At 34.9% G+C, this 20,409-nt stretch overlaps 1 protein-coding gene across 1 annotated transcript in view; it reads right to left on the bottom strand.

Annotated features, from left to right (window-relative positions):
• NCAM2 (neural cell adhesion molecule 2) overlaps nucleotides 1-20,409 on the bottom strand; it is a 272,795-nt gene that overhangs the window by 127,103 nt on the left and 125,283 nt on the right. Inside the window, exons 2-5 of the mRNA XM_059493913.1 lie at nucleotides 8,104-8,178; nucleotides 6,930-7,136; nucleotides 4,534-4,677; nucleotides 407-544 (exon numbers count right to left, since the gene is read on the bottom strand). Of these exons, the coding sequence (XP_059349896.1) occupies nucleotides 407-544; nucleotides 4,534-4,677; nucleotides 6,930-7,136; nucleotides 8,104-8,178 (564 nt within the window). The remainder of the gene's footprint in view (nucleotides 1-406; nucleotides 545-4,533; nucleotides 4,678-6,929; nucleotides 7,137-8,103; nucleotides 8,179-20,409) is intronic.

Here is a 20,409-nt window from a genome sequence, read left to right as displayed (position 1 = left end):
GTGAAAGTGAATAATTATGAAAAATCAAGTGTGTTTTTTAAGAGTAAATGACAAAAACACTGAAAAAAGACTGAACTGAACTACTAGAATCTGAAATTAAAGTCTTGAAATTATTATTGTTCTGTAAATAATGAATATTAATGATCCATTATTATTACTATAAATATGCTTTACATGTTTATATTTACTGATATTATGAAATGTAATGAATTCTATTTACACAGTACAGTAGGTTGTTTGGTTTTTTTTAATACTAAGGAATTACACTTATAGGAAACCAATACTAAACAGATGTGACAATTATATTAACCAGTTTAATAGGGGTTTTTTAGAAGCTGATGTATGTTGAAATAGGCCATAATAATCAAATAAAGCAAGAAGTTAATTTGTCAACTTTATTCCTTACCGTTCACAATAACAATTATGTCCCGAAAGTCAATTTCTCCTCTTGCTTCCACTCTTCCTTCACATCTGTAAACTCCTTCATCACTTTTATTGATCTTGAGAATTTGAAGATTATTGTTTGCTAATATCGCAAATCGATCTAGAAAGAAAAATAAGAGATCAAGTAGCATAAATCAAATAAATCAAGACAACATTAGGAACACTAACTTAAATTATGAATATTTAAGTACTTTCTCTGTACAGTCAGAGTACTCATTGACAAAACATTTGTACATTTAAAAAGAAAATGTAGGCTGAGAAGTTTGGGGTTTCTTCATTCCCAAGCACATTGAAATTCCTAGAATTCAATCTGGACTTTCCATCCATCATTTCCTACTTACTTCAAGGAGTAATCGACTGTAAGTTAAATAATAAGTTATTGCAAAATGAGTGGAATACTCGTGAGCATTTACACAGAATAACAAAAAAGATTAGATGGAAAAAAAAGACTCAAAAATTAAATTGAGCAATTTTTAATAAAATGACCAACGAAATGCTGTTTCCCTCTCTATCTAGACTATATGTCTTTGCGCCCATTCTACAGCCCAATGTTTAATGATTTTCAGCTTGCTTGCCCTTCTTCCCTTCCCCTCTTCCTTTCTTCATTCACTCTTGGTCAATGATATATTTCACCAATGATATATTTCACACTCTAACACTTCACAGAAATGGCAACAAAGACATAACCCAAAAAAAGAAAGCTCTCTATCTTCTGCAAAGGCCAACATAAACTGAAATTCAGTAGACATTTTGAGGAGCTGAAGTACACTGTAAAATCAGGCTCTGAAAGAAAACCACGTATACACTTTTCTGCACATGCAGCAGCAAAATTATAATCTTCAGGAGTAAACTGGACCTGAATTTAATTTTTCCTCTCCCTTCTCTCTGAACTAGTGTATTGGGTTTATGTGTTGATCTGTTGGCCTCAAGGATCAGATATTTCCTTTGTAATCCATGGAAGATTCTATGCTACAGCAAATTCATCATGAACTACAACCCAGAGAAAGGATCCACACTGGAAATGTCACAGACTGACCACAGGCCCCATTCCTCAGTGTCCTTGCATTCCTTGGGGTGGGTGAGGTAGAGGAGTCAGCAATGAAAGAGTGAAGTCAGAGTAAAAGGAGAGCGGAGATATTGCTTTAATTTTGTCATTGTGTTTCACCATTCAACGCTATTTAACTTGCAATAAATTTAATTAATTTTCCCCTCCGTCAAAGCCATTTTGCTATTGCCAGTGAGCATTCTCCTTGTCTTAATCTCAGCACACTTTTTCTCTCATTTTCTCCCATAATCTTGTTGTCTTTATTTTTTTTTTTTTTGGCAAGACTTTGTGGGGGGATACAGAAGTGGCTTCTTTGAGAAGTTTCTAGAAGGGTTTTTACCCATGTCCTAGAGAGCCACTGCCAGCAGGCGCTAAGAAGGAGCTGCCCCTGGCCGAGGCTGTCTGCAGCTCTGGGATAACCAACTTAAGAAAGGGAAAATTAATGTTCAACAACAATTCTATCCAGGGGAGGAGTGAGAAGACTTGAGCAGAACCACCCTGCAGACTCCCAGGTCAGTGAAGAAGGAGGAAGAGGTGCCAGAGCAGACATTCCCTGGCAGGCCATGGTGCACACCAGAGAGAGGGTGTCCCCACACTGGAGCAGGAGACGAACATGAAGAGTCCTCCCCTGAGGAGGAAGGAGCAGCAGGAGAAAGTGTTTGGGATCATGTTAAGCCCAAAAAGAAAGAAGGTATGGGGAAAAGGCGCAATTCAAGACTTTTATTTCTCACTATCCTACTCTGATTATGTTGGTAATTATATTTTCCTTTAGTCAAATCAGTTTTGCACATGATGGCAATTGGCAAGTGATTTCTCCATTTCCTTATCTCACTCCATAAGCTTATTATTATATTCTCCCTCTCCTGTCCAGTTTCAGAGGAGGTGCTTGAGCAGCTTTGGTGACAGCTGATATCCAGCCAAGGTCAGCCTCTTGAGGAGGGTGAGTGAGAGAAAGGCTGGGTGGCTGCCTGGGAGCTCACCAAGGTAAACCCAGCAAAACTAGTCAATATTAATGCATTCTTCTGAGGAGAATGACTTCCTGCAATTCACTGAATGTGGGTTTTGAAGAACATGAACCCCTGTTATTCAGCCGTTGTTCTTGTTCTATTTTACACCTTTCAATATTGGAGGATGATGAGATTTAGCATTTAACTTTCACTTTTAACTATCAAACAAATGACTTCTCTACTAGTAGCAAGAATTATACTATAAAATGAAGACAGAAATGAAAAAAAAAATCATGTTTCACCTGATAGAATTTTATAGGACATTAACATCATCAACATATTTACGCTAATTATGTCTGGTTTGTTACAAGTCCAGCTTGAATATTAATGCCATTTCATACATTACCAGAAACAAAATATATCTTTTCCTGTTCTACTCCTACACAATTACCTACACAGAACCATGCCTCCAAATATTTTGAAACGGGGAGATCCAGTCCCTCTTTAAACCTTTAAGCATTGGTAAACCTCTTTTTGTTGGTTTTTTGAGGGTTTTTTTACCATAGACATGCAATGTGTGAGATGAACAGAAGGGCTGGAGATTATCTCCATTTTTATAAAACAGTGAAAAAATGAGGGTTCATTTAGTATCAGGAAACAAAAACTAAATGTTGGCTGCATAGCTTTTGAAATTTCATTGTAGAAAAATAGATACAGCAGTAGATATTCCCACGAGTATACCCGAAGTTCATTGTGCCGTGGATATCTTGATAAAATTGTGCCCTTTACTAAGCAGATTTGAGTTGGTGAATCTGGAATAACTGGGCATTACACTACTCCAGATCATCACTGCATTTTTGAGACTCAATTCCCTCAACTCAATTTCAAACGCCTGATTTAGAACAGTCAATTGCATGACCTCCCCCTTCAGTCATATCACATGTTAAGTGGTGTGGCTGACAAGAAGGGCTTATGTCTTTCCAGTGCCACTCAACCCAATCTGGAGGAGTTTTTGGCTCATGGTTTTTAAATTTTGCTGTATGTGTACCAGGCTTTGAGCCAGAATGTCCAATAAAATACTGGCTAATAGTAGGACATTACTGAAGAGCTGTTGACTAAAATATTGAAAGTTAATCAAAACTTTCTTTCCCAATGGAGAGGAACTAAAGACTCGATCCACCAGTATCAACCAAGCTTTTTATTTTCCCCCCCTAACAACTGTTCCATATTTGCTTGACTTCATAAAGCCCCCAAAAAACTTTTCATTTTCATTTTGAAATAAAGAAAAACAATAAATTTTGAAAGAGTAAGAATTTTAAACGTGTATTGGTACTCCGAGTTTCATTACATGCAGAGAGAAAAACTGATGGGAAATTAGAAAACCTGATTAATTGACAATGTTAGTTCAATTTCCAGAAAATGTAAAAAATTCCTGTTTTGGCAAAGATTGAGACAGCACTGAAAAAAATGATTCGAAGCTTTTTTGGGGGGTAAATAGAAAAACTACTGTTTGCCTAGAGAGAGAGAGACTTAGAACTTACACGTGGGGAAAGTGAGATTTATCTTAAGCCAATCTTTTTCAGTCCTGCCTCAGCAGATTACTTATATCCCACTTACTTGTAACTCAGAGGATAACAAGTAAACTCTCACAATGATGCAAAATACCTCTCCACCTGGAATTCTCTGAGCAACTGGGCAAGTATCCCAAAGTCAGGGCTGCATAAGGTCAGTATCACAGCTTGGTCTGCAGTGAAGTTTATCTCTGTGTGTTTTAAACGTGTTCAGCTCCTACAGACCAGGCACACCAGGAAGAGATCCTGTGAGGGAGCTCCCAGCAATCTTTTGGGAATTTGGAAACTCATGCTACACCTAGGCAAAATTCCCATTGGGAAAAAAGACACATGGGGGAAACCATTGTACACAGATTCTCTACAGATCACAGAACCTGGTAAAATTACATTTAAGCTGACGGGCTAATCAAAACCCCCCATTAAAATCCATCATAAAGTCCACTAGGACTTTAAAAAGACCTTTTTTTTAAATAATGTTTTAATATTAATTGGAATGTATAACTGAAAGAGTTACCAAAATACTAACTGTCAGCAATAGTTGTGACTTCCTCATTCCGATACAACCAGCTGACAATGGGAGCGGGTGAACTCGTAACACGGCACACAACTTCTGCATCTTCCCCCTGCCTGAACTCTTGTGGAGACACTATGTCCCGAAAAGTGAGCTTTTCTGGAAAGGAAAAAATAAAAAAAGAAAACACAATGCAGTAAGAGTATTAACATAACACTAAATTATATTCAATAACAAGATAAACACCACTATTAAATCTGCTTATTGTGACAGTACAGAATTATTTCCATAACATAATTTTCCCACATCAGACTCAAATCATCCTGGACTCTGCCTGCAAAAATTACTTTACAATCCTTTTGTATTATGCAAAATGCTGTTTATTTATATACATTCTGCAGGTTTTATAAACATATTTTCATTGTTTTCAATGTTCCAGAACACAGTTTTTAAATTCTACATCTTAGAGGTTTATATATTCATGTTGATAGTCTATTTACTCTCTTGTGGGTTTTATTCATCATTATTCTGTTATTGAATTAAAAACTCATGTTTTTATTCTCTTAATTCTTCCATAAAACCATGAAAATTTGGGAAATTCTCATGAGAAAAGTGGAATATTTGCATCACTGCAAAAAACAGCAGCTGAGTAAAATACAACATTGAAAGGCCAGTGAGAACCTATTAGGTCTATTATGACTATTAGGTCAAAAGAAATTTTATCATTATTTTTAGGAATTAACAAGATTGTTTTAGGTCTTCTGAGGCTTTTAATTCTTCCAATCTCAAAGAAACAAATTATATTTGATTTTCCACATGTGTCGAATAAATCCAGTAGGTTTAGAAGTCCAAGATGCTATTAATCTTTGATCTCATATAAGATGTAATGCAGGTGACTAACACGCAAAAAGAAAAAAAAATCTGGAAGAATTCTTGCACACAGAATAAACAAACCAACCTATGTTCTCTCAGGTCAAAGATGGCCAATTACATTTCAGAGTAAAATTTGGGGAGCTTATGCCAGAGATGCATCTGCATCTCTGTTTTTTTTGTGTAGATATGAGAGCAGGCTCAAATAATCCACAGCAGAGGGAGAACAGTTTTATTGTTCCACGTCTCATATATATTCATATGAAGTCAGAAAAAAACCTCTCACAGACATCTGAGAGTCCTAAAAACCAGGCCCTAAGACTACCAACAAGCTACCCTGCTTTTTTCTTACATCACAAATACAAATAAGGAAATTTTACATGTCTGTTCCCACAAACCTTAACATTACTTGTGTAGGTTTGTGGGTTTGTCTGACCTCAGAATTATTAAAATTAACACATGCAAATGCTTCTAAAGATTTCTACTTTTCTCAGCATTCTGCTAATGGAGTAACTGACAGTTTTATGCATACAAATGAATTCCTGAAAAATCAAAATCCTTTGATTTGTGAGATTTCAAGCCACCATGTAATCACTTCTAACTGCTACCACTCTCTTATCGGTTGTTTAATTAGAAGATTTTTTTTCATCTTCTTTTTTAATCTATGTCTTTTGTTATCTGAGCTATCTGTACCTCTCAGAAGCAGTGCTTTACCACTCTACTCTGTACTTTTTGTCTCATTGTAATTCCTTCACATTTAAAAAAAACTGTTCTCCAATGAACTTAGATCCTAACTCATGTGATGGGCTGCTGGCATATGCAGCATCTTTCACCAACAAAGACCTTGCCTCACATCTTCACTGCTTGTTTAATGCACAGCTTTTAGGTACTTTTGATTGATCTAAAGAATGTCATACAATGTAGTAATTCAACACTGAGAAAAAAGCTCCTTAAATCTCTCAGAGAATGTCATACTACAATAGAATGCATTTATTTTTCAAATATACTTTTCAAATTGTTGCTTGCAATTGAAATCCATTTTGGTTACTTATCACACTGAGTTTCAATGGCTTATGTCAAAACTCATTCGTAAGGCCAAGAATAGCAAAAGACAGAGATTAAAATAACAATTCAGTAAAAAATCCATTTTTTAAAGTCATATATTGCACTTCCTGCACTTTTATTTATGCACATATTTGTAATATTTTGTAGTTTGTAAACTGTACACACACTTGTAATACGAATTATACTGATCTACTTTTTTCCTCCTATTTTCTAATTTCTTTGAGGGGCAGACAGTGCACCCTCATAAGATGGCATTCTAAAATACAGGAGAAAAGCATGCTACAGTAGTTATAAGTGACCCTCCAATTAATTCAAATCATTTTTCTTAATGTCTACTTACTAAACTGCACGAGATTCAATTATTTGGAAGATAAAATTCAGAGCTTGGGATGATATTTTGAGAGGCTTTACTTTCTCTATGCGAGTGTCTTTTAAAACAGAGTCTTTTATTTGTCAATTGATGGTATTTTACTTACGATAGATCTCCAAAACCACAGTAGCTTCTTGAGTTTGTCCTTTAGCATCTGTTGCTTGGCACCGGTATATGCCAGCATCTTCTATGTTTGCGTTGTAAATGGTGAGGCGTGAGCGGATGCCTTCCTTCTGAACAACCACCCTCTGACTGGAAACGATCTTCTCTCCCTGGGGGTTGTACCAATCTATGGTCTCAGGCTCACCAATGGCTACAAACAAAACCAAAAACGATGCAAATTTAGACATTTAGAAGGGACGTCGTGCAACGCGTATGCCTACGCAATGCACAGTCTGTGCAGTGTCAGGAATTGAAAATGAATTCAGGAAGAATTTTTTCATGGAAAGGGTTGTCAAGCACTGGCTACCCAGGAGGATGGTGGAATCACCCTGGAGGTGCTCAAGGGATGACTGGATATGGCACTCAGTGCCATGCTCTAGTTGTCAAGTTTGTGATCAGTCAAATCTTAGACTTGAGAATCTTGGAGGTCTTTTCCACCTAAGTGATTCTGCAATGTCAGCTAATTGCTAAATTATGCCAGTTGTAAGAAAGACAAGCAGGACAAAACTGCAGGCAGATGTACAATCTTTGAGACAGGGTAAATAGCAGCTAAAGGATTTCAAGAGGGGAGAAAATCCACAGAAAAGTATAAAGTCTTATAGGAAAGAAACAGGCTGACAGTGACTGGATTAACAGGTCAGGTCACCTGGTAATCACAGTGACAGTGTAGTCAGGCCATGTGTCACTGCCAATGGAATATCTCAACTCAGCACCATCAAGGATCCATATCAATCAGCTGAAAATGCAAATTCTCATTCTCCTGACTGATTACTGCCTCACCAGAAAAAAAATCTCCTTGGATGTCTCATTAGGTTGGAGAGGATTTAATTCTTTAGTTTAAATAAGTGACAATTTTAAACTACAAAAACATCCTAACAGATATAAACTACTTGTACTGATACAGAGAATTCAAATTGATTCAGTGTGCGAAATGAAGAGATCCTAGACTGGAAATGTGAAGCCAGTGAAGTCCTAGTATTTGTCACAGTTCTCAAAAGTCAATGGGAATGTACAACAATATATTAATTTAATATTGTGAAACAACTACTTACTACTAATACATTAAAATTTCAAAATTTAACAAAAATTACATACCTTAAAATTAAATTAATACATACCTGTGCATGTGAAGAACTTGGATTCACCCACACTGAGTTCAACTTTGCTAAGTGAAATTGTTACTTGAAGTAAAGCTGAAAAATATAAAGTAGATTGTAAATTAAATTTGGGAATTTATCAGTTTAAATCTTATATTGGCAGGTTTTTTATTGCTTTCATTCTATATATTGAACCTGTTCTACAAATATGAAATTTTAACTAGACATTTTTATGTTTAGAGCAAAAGTAGATATTGAGATAGAGAAAACAATCTAAATAAGGATGCTACACGATGGACAGCCTTATGTCCCAAACCTGAGGACAAAATTAAACAAGAGGGAAAAAAAATAAAATTTGATAGAAATATACATGAACATAAAACTAGAAATTAAATGAGAAAAAGCTGATTGGTAACACAGAGAACAAGGGTAAATCATGCCTGACTAACTCCACCATCTACTAGGATAAATTTCTAAATTTTGTGTACAAGAGAAGAACATTGGGTGGAAATTACCTTGACTCTGTCAAGGCTTTTGGCTTTCCCTCCCAGAATAGTCTCATATTTGAGTGTATTGGATATAAAAAGCAGGGTTTTGTTAGTGGGGCTGGTTGCAGGGGAGGGAGTTCAGAGGTTGTGCTGTGACAGATACAGGCAGTTCCAGCTGGGTCATGATGCAGGACACAACTGAGAGGGCTGAAGGAGTTTGGAGCACCTCTCAGAACACCAGAGAGAGAGACAAGAGGGCCAAAGTGATAAGAGGCGCTCCATGGCACAATTGGCAACACTCCAGGACTCTGGCCAATGCATGAGCCCATGAGAGAGCAAACACATCCTGAAAGGACTGTGATTATCCACAATAAAAAGAAGGAAATGAGTTAGGCAGAAGGAGCTGTGGAAGAAAAGAGTGAAAAGGAAGGAATGACAGAAAGGAACCACTGTGCCCTCAGCCCAGCCCTCTGCATTATCCATCACCTCACTGAATGGATTGTTACCTGCATGGGTGGTGGTAATGAGGTGAGTGAAGGCCAGGAATAGGAGGGACTGGTATCTGGAGTCTGGGAAAGAGGTAGAAAGGTGTTTTCCATAAGTCTCTAGCTTTTTTTATGTGACAAATTTTACCCATAAATATAACTTCAAAACTTGCAAAAACCCACAGCTATTCAGTTCTGTTTATAGGAAAAATTCAAGAAAAGCTGAGCACAGAAAAGCTATCAGGAAAATACTATCCATACATATTAATTTAAGAGAAAAGTGCAGTAAAATAGATTTGCTATTAACTTTTATGTAATTAGGCTTGATAAGCAAGAATTAGACTAGATGCGAATTTTTTGTTCCAATAGTCATATCAAAAGCTACCTGAAAAAAGGCAAAGAAAACTGAAGATTATGTCAGTATCAGTTTCCCAACCTAAACTTAACAGAACTGGGTATTTTCCACAAAAATTCCCCACAAACAAACAGAAAAATTAAACATCAGATACCTGTAAAGCACATAACATTTTTCATGAGATTTCCTGAATTGTGAGTGCTTTTCCTAAGGAGATCATAATTAATTGATTTTTTTAAGTGAATATTAATATTTTATATCCTGTTCCCATAAGAGAAGAGCTAAGAATAAAAAAAAAATTAAAAAATTAAAACCCACAACAAAAAAACAAAAGAGTAAAAAGCCACAAAGAACATATCCTGCCTCAGGCAAAAGTAAATATCAGTGTGCACTCTGCTAAAATCAAAAATTCTCAGCCCATAAAGACAACCAGGAAGACAGCAGGACTGCCTAGTCCAGAAAGAAGCAGAAGGGGACTGTAAAAATGTTGAATCTATTACTACAGAGGAGGGAGTAGTGGAATTTCCAGTGCAACAATGAGGAGCACGGTGAAGGCTCCTTTAGGACACACAGAGCCCTGACAGAGGAAGAGTTGGCTTGTTGTCATCTCTGGTCTTTACACCCATGGTACCAAAAGCAGAAGCAGAACTGATGTGTAAGAAAGGAAACAAATTTAACATAAAGTTTAAATTTTGTTGTAATAAGAATCAAGGAGTAATCAATCATCCAGGAGGCTACTACAAGCCTCATTTCTTTATTTAACTGTCAGGTAAAGCTTTACTATAGCCTCAAGACCTATAATTGCTGGTGGAAAACAAGGTACTAATAAATCAAGCCATGGGGGAACTTGAAGAGCTTAGATATTTATTTCATGTCATATTCTACGTCACCATTTTTCTGATACTGTATTCTTTTAAAGAGCAGTCTTTTACATTTGCTCCAGAAATATATATGTTAGCAGGGAAATATATATATGAAATATATATTTCAGCAGGGTTGCTTCAAGGATAATTGCATTTCTTAATTCCAATAACTGATGTCAAACTATATAAATGCAATAGATTAGGTAATGCATGTTAGCTAGAAAGTAAGAGGTGGCATGATGAGAGGTGTAAAAGCAAGAGAATATTTTCCCTTCAAAAATTAAATAGATATTTGAGATTGCAACACAGCTTTGGCAGAGGTCTCAAATCCAATTAAATTTCTTAGCATGAGTGTAACTACATAAACTCTGTGGAGATTCTAGCTACATCTCTGAAACCAAGAGGAAATATTTTTTTTCTACATATGGTACTTTAATACATATGGTATTTTAATATTCACAAAATAGAAAAATATAAAACCATCTGTCCCATTTTCCCAGCCTCACCATTTTCCTAGCTCTGCTTGATGTAATTAAAAAAATATTGCTTCTTGCAACCTAGAAGTAAAACTATTGCTCAAGTTATTAATCTAGAAATCTCTGCTTTTTAGTAGTCAGGCAAATGAAGCTAGGAGAATACACATTTGTTACTTAATGAAAGCAAAATATTGCAAAGAGACAACACATTCAGAAAATGTCACTGTATTCTGAATCTGTCTCAAGAGCTACAGATAGTATAAGCTGTGATGAAGATGGCAGAAATGTAGTCACAACTCAAATTATTACTGTACTCTACCTAATGGATTAATAAAAAAATTGAGTTCTTTGCATCAGGCTGTTGTGAATCTCTTTAATTACACAGCTGAATGCTTATTTTATCAGATCAGTGGAGATATTGCGAATATTTAGTAGAGGTGCTACCTATGTTAAACTAAGCCCAGAAATAAATAGTACCTCCTTGATAGACCTTGATAGATAGAAAAAGTATGTTCTCTTCCCATGTTTCCAAGAATATCACTTAACTACCTATTCAGAAAAAAAATGAAAAAAGGCAAGATGTAAAAGATCTACTCAAGCAGAAGTCTGGGGAGTGTAATGCCAGTGTAGTACAGCTGTTCTGGGAAAAAGTGAATTCGTTTGGGGCTTCCCTCAGTCTTTGCTACATGTCCAATTTCACAGCAAAATAAAAGAGCACTACTGGAACTAGGTGATACAACCAATCCCTTCCCTTTTGATCAGTCATTATAAAGGAATTATTATCAATTGTAATGCACTAAGAGGATTCTGCTGAATTATTCCTTAATGGTTTTAAAAATCACCAAGGAAGATAAGTAAGAACGGTAATGAGAGGTCCATTTGTACTGCTAAACATGGAGACAGATGACTGCATTCATAAGGACCAATATTTAGTAGACTAATTGATATCAGTCCCATTAGCAGCAGTAGTCCTCGGGTTTCAGAACTAACACCACAAATCTGCCATGGGTGTCTGCTCAGATGCAACAGAAGTGAGGTGCCATCACTGAGAGATAACAAAAATTGCAGCAATAAGTCACTCGTGTACTTCTACTGTCCCTTAGCAATATATTACAACACGTTCAAAGTGCATACTACACAAATGTACACTTAAATATATAAATATAAAAGATGTAAAAGGTACTAGAAAGGTAAAGAAGAGGATATTTTAGTAAAAATCTGGAAAAAATATTGATTAAAGCTCTTCTTCAACTAATAAACCCACCCAACATCATCTTCTAATTCCATTTCTTAAAAAAAAAAAAATCCCACCCAAGCACTTACTTTTGCCTGCATTGGAAAGACACTAACAACAAAACATATCATATTCTGTTCTAGTTTCCACAATATAAATTGCATACAGCATAGTTGAACAGTTTCATGCTACATCAATATATCTGAATAACTTTTTGAATTTATTTTTCAACCATTAGACGTTACTCAGCTGTACAGGGGTCTTCCTAAACCTGTTGGACTGCAAATTCTTTTCTCAAATAGTAAGGCAGTAAAAAGGAAAGGATGCAGGTCTGAAGACAAAAGAAGGCACAACTTGGGATCAGCATGGAGCTAAGGGAAGCAGTGACAGCTACAGACACCCATTTGGATAGCTTTGGCACTGGCTTCTAAGAAAAACAAGCAGGCAGCAAGATTCAGCTGAGGGGACTGTTTTCTTTGGGAAGGTCCAAATTCTGTTTAGTGTAGGTTCTCTGACAAAAACTACACCTTTCACTATTGGTGTTCTTTCGACTTCATTCAGTAAGCAAGCTTACTTGGGTGATGTGGTTTTGTTTTCGGTAAATTATTTAACTTCTATTTAATATATGCTTAGAAAACTAGGCTTCATTATCCTTGGCATTAAGAAATTAATATGTTTTTAATAGGTATCAAATTCAATCCCAGGGCAACCACTCACCCAATTAATCTTTCTACCCTTCATTATGCAGAATTCCAAGAATATTATGTTCAAGTGCACTGATGCCCGATAAAAGTGAATGGGATTTGAATGAAAATTACACAACCCTTGAAGAAATTGATTCTCCCCTAAAATTCTGATAATTTATAATTTAAATATACTTTGAAACACTATTGAAAAGATACTTTGTGGGGTTTTTTTATTAGAATTGTATTTTAGAGCCTTTTGGACCTCTAAGCTGAAATGAGGAAACATAAACTAGTAAATATGCAATTAACTTGTATATTTACAGATAGTTCAAGGAAATTTTATTTTAGGGCAAATGCTAGAGTTCTTTTTAAAAATATGAATTGTTTAAACTTTCTTAACTACTAATTCAGCAAAGTAAGAAATACAAATCCAAAAAATCATTAAACAAGCCATAAAGTCACATTTCCATTAACAAAAGTTTGATCTAAGCCATCTCCATGAGTAATCAAAAAATTGGGAACAGTATACCACTTCTCTGAATAACTCCATTAAAAAACAATATAAAACACAGTTGAATTAAAGTCTATTTAAAGTTGTTTGCACTTGGGAGGCGGAATGACCCAAGGGAAACCATGTTTGGAGATATCATAATTCACCTAAGGCACTATTGGTTTTTTCACATAAACAAAGAAAACCCCAACACTTTAGACCTTTAAAAAGGGATGCAGTCAAATATTACACAAGAGATGACCATTATAGATCATGATGCAGTAATTAAAATTATCATCATTAAACAGCAAACCCACAATGAAATCTTAGGAAAAAAATATAATTTTACCGCATACTGAGATCTCTCTTATATCCAAGTGAACTATCTATGGGGAAAAAATCCTATTATCCTGTCCTGAATATCAGATGATGTTGTTGTTGAGCTTGTAAAGTCTGTGAGACTTGTAGCATTTAAAACCACCTAATGCATTTGCAATCCTTTGGGAACAAAGAGAATGCTGAAGAACAATTTTTTTCTATGTGTGTGAGAACCTAGAGTGAAAAATTAATCCAAACAGACTATTCAAATGCAATTCATTTAATGTTTAAATTTACTCATTTGAATGTACTTTTTGGGTTTTTTTTCCTATCTTTTGCAGGTTAATATAAACTACTCAAAATTTCTTATTCATCCTTTCCTAATATCCCAATATCCTGTAAACAATGTAGTCCTAGTTTTTTCTTATGAATAAAGGCGTATTAACTGGCCTAATATATCCTTCTTCCATTCAATGGAATTGAATGGAAGAAGGATATATTAGGCCAGTTAATACTTGTCTGCAAGTTTTATAAAATCATATGAAAGAAAAACTGTACCTGCAAAGATAATAAACATAAATTTAAACCCTAAAGAGTTTGGTTATTTGCACTTTTCTAGTTGGCTGACTACTAATAAATCATAAAGCATCACTTCTCCATGGTATGACAGTACTGAGAGATGTTACACTCATAATTGCTTGGCAGAAAGTTTCACAATTAATAAAGTAGTTCAGTATAAATGAACTTTCCATTTTATCACATTAGCCTTAATTTGGATTTGTCAGTAGAGAACACAGTTCTGATTTAAAGTTCTAAGGTTTTATTTGAACTACTATGGATTCCTTCTTCAATTTCTGTCTTATAGATTACAGAGTTTTTTATTCTTAGTGAGACAAAACAGTCTTTGTGCCATCATGAATCCGTTTCCTACATCTGTTGAAGCGTCATTTTCCCTGATGAGAGGAGCTGGAAGTCACACAAAGTTCAAACTGCCTTCTGGGCCAGAACAGATGTTGCAGGGGTGAAATGCACAAAGAAAGAGCACCAACACAACCCAGTTTTGTGCAACAAATACTGAATCATAATCAGAAAATCCTCTGTTAAACATTCTTTTCTATGACACTTGCAGCAGAAAAACTTAAATAGATAAGCCATTAGTATCTGAGCAGAGACAGTAAGCAAGTATGAACCAGTCTGCTTGCTACAATTCCATTCAAAAGACTAACCTCAAACAGAAGTTACTCTTTACTGTTCCCCCAAAAGTCAAGCAAAGTACAGTTTAGAAATAAATACATAAATATTGTAGGTGCTATTGAGATTTTCAGGTAGGTTGATAATGGGAGCTCAATTCTTCAAAACTAAAACGATGGGCAATTGGGTAAAATTGGGTAAATTTTTTTATATAGATTTACAAGCCAAAATATATTTACATATACTTTTAAAAAATACCTAAAGAATATTTATAATTATTTAATATTCCTTGTCATGGCGTAGAAACTTATAAAAAATTAAGATTAATAGATAGAGAAATGAAAAAAATCAATATGATTTATTCACTTAGAATCTGTGCAAGTGAAAGGCACAATAAACATTGGAGGAGTTTAGCTATAAAGTGTCAGGCATGACATGATGCATGTGTTTAATTCTATTTAAATTATTCTAGCGAAATTCAGTAGGGCTTTTTATTATGCATTGGAAGAACAGTGAAGTTTAAAATTCATTTATTAACAGAATATGAAGATATTTTAACTGTAGAGGAACATACTGGGGAGCCTTTATCATGTATTGGTCTCATACACATATGGACGTATTGGTCTCAAACACATATAGATAAATATGTGGAGAAAAAATAGTATAGAATAGGATGATCAAAGTACTATAGAATTCTATTTATCAATTATGAACATCCCCTTAACAAAATCTGCTCAAAAAAATACTTGATGAGCAAATGAATATTAAGGAACATGCTTCCCAAACTGAAAATTATTAAGTTGGGGAATTCCTAATTTCAAAATATCTCCTACACACAAGGTTAATCTTATCAACAAGTGCCTCAATAAAGATACACCAGAAAATTAAGGACCTGAATCATCAAAATAACAGTTTTTAGTAACCTAGATATGTAGAATAAGTGGGAGGTTGGGCGTGTGCATTGTGGGTAGAGTTTATTTTTTTAATAATAAATTTCTTTTCCCAAGCAAAAGGCTGTAGGAAAAGAGGCAATGGCCTCCAGTTGCACCATGGGAGGTTTTGATTAGATAGTAAAAAAAAAAAAAAAAATTCCTCACTGAAAGGGTTGTAAAGCACAGAAAAACACTGCCCAGGGAAATGGTGGAGTCACCATCCCTGGAGGTATTGAAAAGATGTGGAGCTGCAGAGGTAAGGGACATGACTTAGTGCTGGGATTGGCAGTGTTCGGTTGAAATGGTTGGACTCAATAATCTTACAGGTCTTTTCCAACCTAAATGTTCTATGGTGTTTTGTTTTTGGGTGTGGGTTTTTTGGTCGTTTTTGTTTTATTTTGTTTTCTTTTTTTAATCTAGTTTAAATTGGATTTAATATAATTTCCAAAAGACAAGTGGTAGAACGCACTAACAAAAATACAGGAATCTTTTTGAACATAGTAAAACACTTTTTTACTTGGTGGTCAAGCACAGGAGCTGGTTGCCTACAGAGGCTGTTGGTTTTCCATCCTCAGAGATACTAAAAACCATGCTGGGCACAGCCCTGAGCAATCTGTTGCTGACCTTCCTCTGAGGAGGGATTGGGACCAGGAGTTTTTTCTGCCTTCCTGCCTCCACTGGTATATGTATGTCTGTGATCTTCAGAACATGAAAATCTAACTTGTTTCTCCTTGCTCCACTGGGCAGCCTTTCATTATAGAACAGTAAATCAAACACAGTACAGAGAAAAAAAAAAAATTACCTGAGGGTCACATTTGTCAAAACCTGCAAACTTGAAGGTAAAGCCACAAACCTTAGAAATGTTTCTGAAAAGAAGCACTCATGCCAAAAGAGTGTCTCATATTTCCCCATTATATTCCATTTTGGTTTTTCTGAGGAAGAAACTTTTTAAAACAGCATTTCTTCATTGTTGCTGGGTATTCAGCACAAGTTTGACAATGTGCCAAGACTGTAATTGAACATGGACACCCTAATTGAAAGATACATATGAGCTGCCTGCGGACCAGTAGCAGAAAACATGATACTGAGAAAAGAAAAGAAAAAAAAACCAAAACAAACAAGCAAAATCACTGCTAAAATTCCTCCTTCAAAATCAGCTAAAAGCCCAAGTGGCCCTTCAAATTGCAGAGGGGTATTGGATTGAGCCAGCATTCATCTAACTACTTGCATTTATAACCTAAAGTCACAGAACGTGCTTCTCAAACTTCAGGCCAAAAACTGTCTGCAAAGTTTCTGTTGAACGTTAAACACATTAACCCTCCCAAAATAACTAATTCAACAATAATTGATAGAAGTAATACAGCGTAAATGTGTCTTAGAAGGAGCCAAGAGCCATTCTTAAGCAATACATAATCTATTCTCACAAAAATGTCTGCTACAAGCACATTCTACAAAGGAGATGTGTGATATTTGTTTCTAATGTGATGTATATATTAAGGGATTTCTCTGGGAAAAAAATAAAATGAAGTTGCTTAAAAATAGTACTGTAATAAAGACAGGGCAAGAAATCATGTCATAGAATTATGGAATCAACATATCCTGATTGATTTAAAAACAAGAGATCTTTGCAACTAAAGGTGCAATGACTCATTTTTCCTCAGTTTTCACTAGAAAAATTCTACAATTAGCCTTAGAGTTCAGAAGTTATTAGGTGAGATTGAAAAAACCAAGAAGTTGTCCACGTACAGGAACCATTGCAATTGCTCGGTGACTGCTGCTAAAATACAGTAGTCTCTATGAAATGAACATATAGGTAACAAGTTAAATCAGAAAAATATGCAACCTAGATTCAGCACAGAAAGAGCAGTATTTAGGTCATGGCATTTTGAAGAAAACACATTGACTAATCAATGTCTCTGTAGCTAAAAAGAGAGGACTGTAACTCTGATTGAAAGAATTGTGAAACAAACAACTCTATTGGCCGACCTTGCAGGTTTGTCTTTTTACCTGTAAAAAAGTTGACACATGCAAAAATTACTTGTTTCTGAGAAAGGAAATTTCTAGTAAAAAAATGCCTCAAAGGTTACAGTCTCTGTCAGGAGTTGTCTTTACTGTAAATGTAACAGTTCATTACATTTCTTGGAAGTGCATAATGAAATCAGAATATCAATTTCAACTACACATAAGCTCACATTTTTAATTGTGGCAGTTCACAGATATCGTGAAAATGTGACCCAAGGATGGCTGTTTGACATCTGAAGAAAATGAACTAGTGGCTGTTGAGGACAGACATCATCAGGGCATGGAGAAACAGCTACAAGGACTTCCTGCTGCCAGACATTTACATCTAAGCAGTGTCTAAATTCAGATTTAAGAACGTGCAGAATTTCTTTTGGAAATAATCACTTTGTCCACGTGGTCCTTTTAAAAGGTATGTAGTTCTTGAGACATTCCAAGTTGGCTGGAATATGAATTTATGGACTCATCTTTTCACCCAGTGAAGTTTACTTTGAGCCATATTTTTTATTTCCTCATCCTTCCATCACATCCTTAAAAAACTTGAACCTGCATTTTGAAATGCAAGGGTCCACAATCCAAACTCAAAAATATTATCAGCTAGAGGTGATCCTTAAACCAGAAATATTACCCACATCACCTATGTCTTTATAAAAATTTTGTTTAGAAGTGAGGGGTAAGCATAGAATTAGACATTTTGATAAATGCCTCTCTACTGCCCTTATTTTTCTTTACTTTCTACTTCTGGAACTTACAAATAAAGCAATTAAAAACATAGAGTGCATAACTTAGACAATCTTATTTAAAAACATCTTGAAAAATAATTAGTTGTATAAATATATTTTATCTTTCATCAAAACCTTTTTAAAATATTGCCATATTTCTAAGCAACTCAAACATAAAATTATGGTTGTATGAATTTTTAATCTTTCATAGTTTAAAATAGAATAATATTAAGTCAGTGGTGTGTTTGTTCTTGTTATATTCCCCGCTGAAAACCCATTTAAACAAATTTTAGGAACTCATAAATCACATAAATAATGCTAAAAATGCCCAAGAACAGAAAGATATTTAACATTCAATAAAATTGAAAATATTTTAGAAAAATATTCCTTCAGCACAAAGTATTACTCTGAATGGTCAAAACCTGAAGAAATATGAAATTTGTTTGAATAAATGTCTGATTAAAAAGGGCTTTTGCATCATTATTACAGAAGTGTGGCTGTTGAGGATAATATCAGAGCTGGTGTGTGCAGAATGCACTTGTGTTTACAGGTGCCAACATCACAGTCCATTGCAAAGGTGACAGACTTTTATGCACACAACTTCAATAATTAGGAGTGCTCCCAATCCACTTTAAGCAAACAGCTTAGCACTGCATGAAGCATGTTTAATTTTTCAAGAACTTTTCTAGAAACCTTAGCAATACATTAAAAAGATAGTTATATTAAATTATATTAAAGAAAGGATAATCTATTCACGGAAATGATTCAATTAGCTTACAGGTAACTATTATTATTCAGCACAAAGCTGGTCATTTAAATCAACTCCCAGGCTAAATTTGGGATGGGTTAATTGAACTATGAAGTTTGACATTTTCTTTATATCTCTGAAAAACTGACATAAAATCATAGAATTATTTAGGATGGAGGTGACCTCTAAACGTTATATTACCCAACCTTCAGCTCATAGCAAGAATTACCTCCAAACTTAGATTAGATACTTTGGTAAAACAAAAAAAAATTCTCTTTCACATCTGAGTTCATTTAGAACTTTAGATTAGAAGCTGAAATGATTAGAGATGAAATTCTAAAGACCTAAAGGCTTTCCTTCATTTTAAAGGCTTTCCCTCATTATGTCAATTGATTTAGAGCTCGCTGAAAGTATTTGACCATTAGCAAGAATACAATTTAATTTAGTTGTAAATTTATGGCATAAAAAGAAATAATTTAGAAAAAAAAATATAAAAGATAATTTTCTAATTTATTTTAAATATGTTTAACAGCAAAATAATTATTTGTGAGGACATCTGGGCAGGTAGTTTGAGTGAGTTCTTATCCACTTTTCTAGCCAATACTGAGGAGGGCATAACTTTGTAGCTTTGTGTCAAATTTTGGACCTCTGGAAATGTCCAGAAAATGGCTAGATCTTAGAGAAAATGTCTCATGAAAAAATTATGTCAGAATCTGGCTTGTTTATTCTGGGAAATAGAAGGCAGAGTATCAAGATATTAACTGCCTACAACTTATTTAAGCAAAATTAAAAATATATCAGAGCCAAACTCTTTTCAGGATGAATGTCATTGGACAACTCAAGGCCATGATCCAGAGGAATGTTTGTAATGTAATGTGACACTCTTACTGTAAAGAGGAGATTGGAAGAGATGGGCCCCAAAGATGCTCTCAAATCAAAGTCCTACAATATTTTGGTTCTAAGAGGAAACATCATGAACATTAGGGGACAGGAAAATAAATTAAATTACTTGTTCACTGTCACAGTAAGGAATGGGCACAAAAATCCAGTTAAAAATCTGAAGAAACAATAGCTTCGAGAAAACCTCTCATGAGAAACAGAAAAAAGAAACAAACTGGTTTAACAAGTTAATCAAATCTGAATTATCTCTGAAAGAATAGGAAGAGTCCATCACATCCAAATAGAGAAAAAAGCTTATGCTAAGCTACAACTGTTAGCTATAGCTATAGGCATGCTATAGCTAAGGAAAAAAGAAAAAAAAGTGGCTTTATTTAATGTTTGTAAAGTACCATAAATAGAGGTAGTGTCTGTACAAGATAG

The sequence above is a fragment of the Ammospiza nelsoni genome, chromosome 2 (genome assembly GCF_027579445.1).
Source record: "Ammospiza nelsoni isolate bAmmNel1 chromosome 2, bAmmNel1.pri, whole genome shotgun sequence".
Taxonomy (NCBI): domain Eukaryota; kingdom Metazoa; phylum Chordata; class Aves; order Passeriformes; family Passerellidae; genus Ammospiza; species Ammospiza nelsoni.
The sequence above is the reverse complement of the archived record's forward strand: the minus strand, read 5'-3'. Positions and strand labels throughout refer to the sequence as shown.